Raw genomic sequence first — 3,277 nt, 5'->3', positions numbered from 1 at the left:
CCCATCGATATCTGGAAACAGATTCAAGAGGCACACAGGCACCCACACATGGGTGCTTTCCCTGCCACTTTTTAGATACCTGATTTTTAAAAAGTAATCTTTGTGTGTGTGAAACTGAACCTACATTGAATATGAAAACCTGTAAATCCAGTCATTTGGATTCAGGTGTAGAATCAGACATCCAGTGCAGAAGTGGACCAGGCTGTGTTGTGAAGTGCAGTTCGGAAAGGATGGAGAATGCTGCAAAGAGAAGACTTGCTGCCAATGCCAGGGAGAGAAGACGGATGCAAGGACTGAACACAGCCTTTGATCGTTTGAGAAAGGTGGTTCCACAGTGGGGTCAAGATAAGAAGCTGTCCAAGTATGAGACCCTTCAGATGGCTTTGAGTTATATCATGGCTCTCACTAGAATACTTGCCGAAGCAGAAAGATACAGTACTGAAAGAGAATGGATTAGCCTTCACTGTGAACACTTTCATCCGGAGAACTACTACCATTACACGGGACAAAAAATGGCAACGGACAGTGATCCGTACGCACAGCGAATACTCAGCTATCACCCTGAACACTTTCAAATAACTAATTAGAACTTTTTACGAACTAAGAATATGCAGCAGGCCAGTTGTGTAATTTAATAATTAGCAAGAGTTAATCTGCTTGAATAAGGTAATATTGGCATTATAATAATTCATTCTTGTTTGCATCTTATACTAATTTGACAAAATAAATTTGCTTTGAGAACTTTAAATCAATATGCATTTAAGAAGATTGAATTTATTTAACGCTGGTGGAAAGCATACTTTTAATTTGAAATCTTTCTGACAGTTGCTTCCTAGTTCATCTAGTTCATTTGATTCTTTTATTAAATAAGTTTTTGGTGTTTTTTTTTACTGTGATGAATCATGACAGTATTTTCTACAGATCACGGGGAAAATTGACCCATGGTGTAACTGAATGGAATAACACCAGAAATGAACTTCACTCCATGTTTTTATTTTTATGTCAGCTTTCAAGTTATTCTTTGGTTTGTTTTCACATAAATGGCTCCCATGAAAAAAGTTTTATAATGTATTGGAGTTCTAGTCCTCAGAGAACTAACTTTCTTAAACTTTGTAAGTTTGACGTATGGGTTCCAAGGTTGTGTAGGTTTGCTTTAATCCAATTTATGGTGTCTCTTGTATGCTCGAAAAAGAGCTAGTTTCAAGTCATGGAAGGAATGTTTTTATTTTCAATGGCTGTAAAAGCACATGTGATTATATACCGTAAATGAGAATGCTCACATGAAAATAATCTAAACTTCTAGATTTTTGTAGACTTTAAATGTTTGGACTTTATTTTTTAATTTTAGGTTATCTGGAAATAATAACAGATTTTGTAAATCATAAATAAAGTGTTTTCTATGATATGTCCTCACCAACTACCTGAAATTCCTACTCTAGGAACTACTTACTAGTAGCTTTCCCGCCCCAAATGTTACACTACTTCCATCACAGTCCTGGCAGTTTAATGTGCAGAAGAATTAACTAGCAAATGATGCTTGCTTCCCAGTTAGAGTAAGAAGTGTGTTTTATGTACTCTCTGAAAAACCGCCTTTAAAGATAAGAGTTTGGTAAAACGTTATAGAGCATTCTTGCAAAGCAGTTGAATTCATTTCAGCCCTGGTGATGCCCTGAATTGCCTTTTGTTTGTTCGCTTCTTTCGCTTGTGGAGGATAGAGGGATCTGGGTAGAAAAGGCAGAAGAGGAAAGGAGGTTGGGAAGGTCGAAAAGTGAGTAAGAGCAGGACAGCTGGAGAAGCAGATGTTTTTGTAGCAGGATGTAGGGTCCGCAAAAGTTTGACTGCCGATGTCTGTTGTGATGGCAGCAGACTATGAAGCTGAAGGGTACTTCTGCTGATGCTTGTTTCCAGAAACAAGCCCTTGCTAGTGTTAGCCATGAGGGAGAAGGAGAAAAGGAGCTGCTGTCCCAGAACAGCTGTTGGTGGGTTTCCAGCAGGGAAGGCTGACGTGTTCCCTGCTGGCTGCTGCCATATCTTATGTTTTAGAATTCTTTCAAATGACAAATGAATAGCTTTGATAGGAGTTATTTTCAACAATTAAGCAGCTTTCAGTGAAAAGCAAAAGCATCAATAGGAACTAAGCCCTGTTTTGGAGGAGAGGGACTCTGCTGCAGGAACAGTTACATACAAAGAACTGACCTTACTGTCTGTCTTCTCTCAGAACCCTCATTGATGTTTTGCCCTGCACCGTCATGCAGGCTAGTACATTTCCTGAGGTGGGAGTTGGACTGTTCCTGGAGTGAAAGCTGCTGGGACAGACTTTCAGGCTAGGTTAAACACATATAGAAGAGGCACTGTATATTCTGAGCAACTCTCTCCTTTAAATGCTAGCATTCAAGAATGGTTTTTAATGTATATTTTAGCCTCTCTAAAGGTAATGAATAGTGTTAATTATTAAAATGTGGGCTTTTGCTTCTTATGAATTACATTAGATCTTTATCGGCAAACAGAAAGTGGATTCAGCCTTCTGGGAATATGAAGTCATGTTATTCACTAATTTCTTTGCAGAAGTTTATATAGAGAGAATAGGATTAATTGTTGTCCATCATATAGCCAAGCTAATACTGTTTCAATATTACTCATTATTAAGTGACAAGATTATGTATGTAATAACAATCAATACAATACTTAAATAATTAAATGATGTGCCATCTTACACTAATTTATTAGCTGTAAACTTTGGGCAGACATTGTCTCACCTGCACTGCTAGCACAGTAGTGAGTTTTCCATCCTGAAATGGGAATATGATGCAAATAAATTGTGCAATTATATGACATTAAAAACTTGGCTTAGTGAAAGATAGCCTTCTAAACCTTAGGTGGGAAGGGTAATACAATACAAAAGTATAAATACCAGAGTAGTGTACAAGAACAGTACTGATGTGTTTCTGCATTACTGGCATGTAATTTGGTTTTGTGGGACATGACATTGCAGTTTATATGTAATTTATGTAAAAGTACTTAACATCCATTTCTCTTCTGATTTTGTTTCTTCCATGCAGTGTTGTAATTTATCGTCTACTGCATATGATGATAGATATAGTTATAAAAATAATGGATTAGTATGCAGTGAATGATTAAATGATAGTAAGCTCACATAAAGAGGAACAAACAACACAAAACATAAAATATCTGTGATCATGTTACCAAAATTATTAAGAATTGAAACTGAAGTCCTAAAAAGCACTTTAATGCAGTAGATAGCTTGTGAACACTTTGT

At 37.0% G+C, this 3,277-nt stretch overlaps 1 protein-coding gene across 1 annotated transcript; it reads left to right on the top strand.

The window, feature by feature from the left end:
* The first annotated feature begins 230 nt into the window (after positions 1–230).
* On the top strand, positions 231–587 carry ATOH7 (atonal bHLH transcription factor 7). The gene has a single exon (XM_076338021.1). The coding sequence runs from the start codon at positions 231–233 to the stop codon at positions 585–587; it is 357 nt and encodes a 118-aa protein (XP_076194136.1).
* The last annotated feature ends 2,690 nt before the right edge of the window (positions 588–3,277 follow it).

Source organism: Aptenodytes patagonicus, chromosome 5 (genome assembly GCF_965638725.1).
Source record: "Aptenodytes patagonicus chromosome 5, bAptPat1.pri.cur, whole genome shotgun sequence".
Lineage (NCBI taxonomy): Eukaryota > Metazoa > Chordata > Aves > Sphenisciformes > Spheniscidae > Aptenodytes > Aptenodytes patagonicus.
This window is presented reverse-complemented; position numbering and strand designations above follow the sequence as displayed.

Bases quoted from the DNA above. Each gene is read 5' to 3' on its own strand.
- ATOH7 (XM_076338021.1), top strand. From the start codon at position 231: ATGGAGAATGCTGCAAAGAGAAGACTTGCTGCCAATGCCAGGGAGAGA.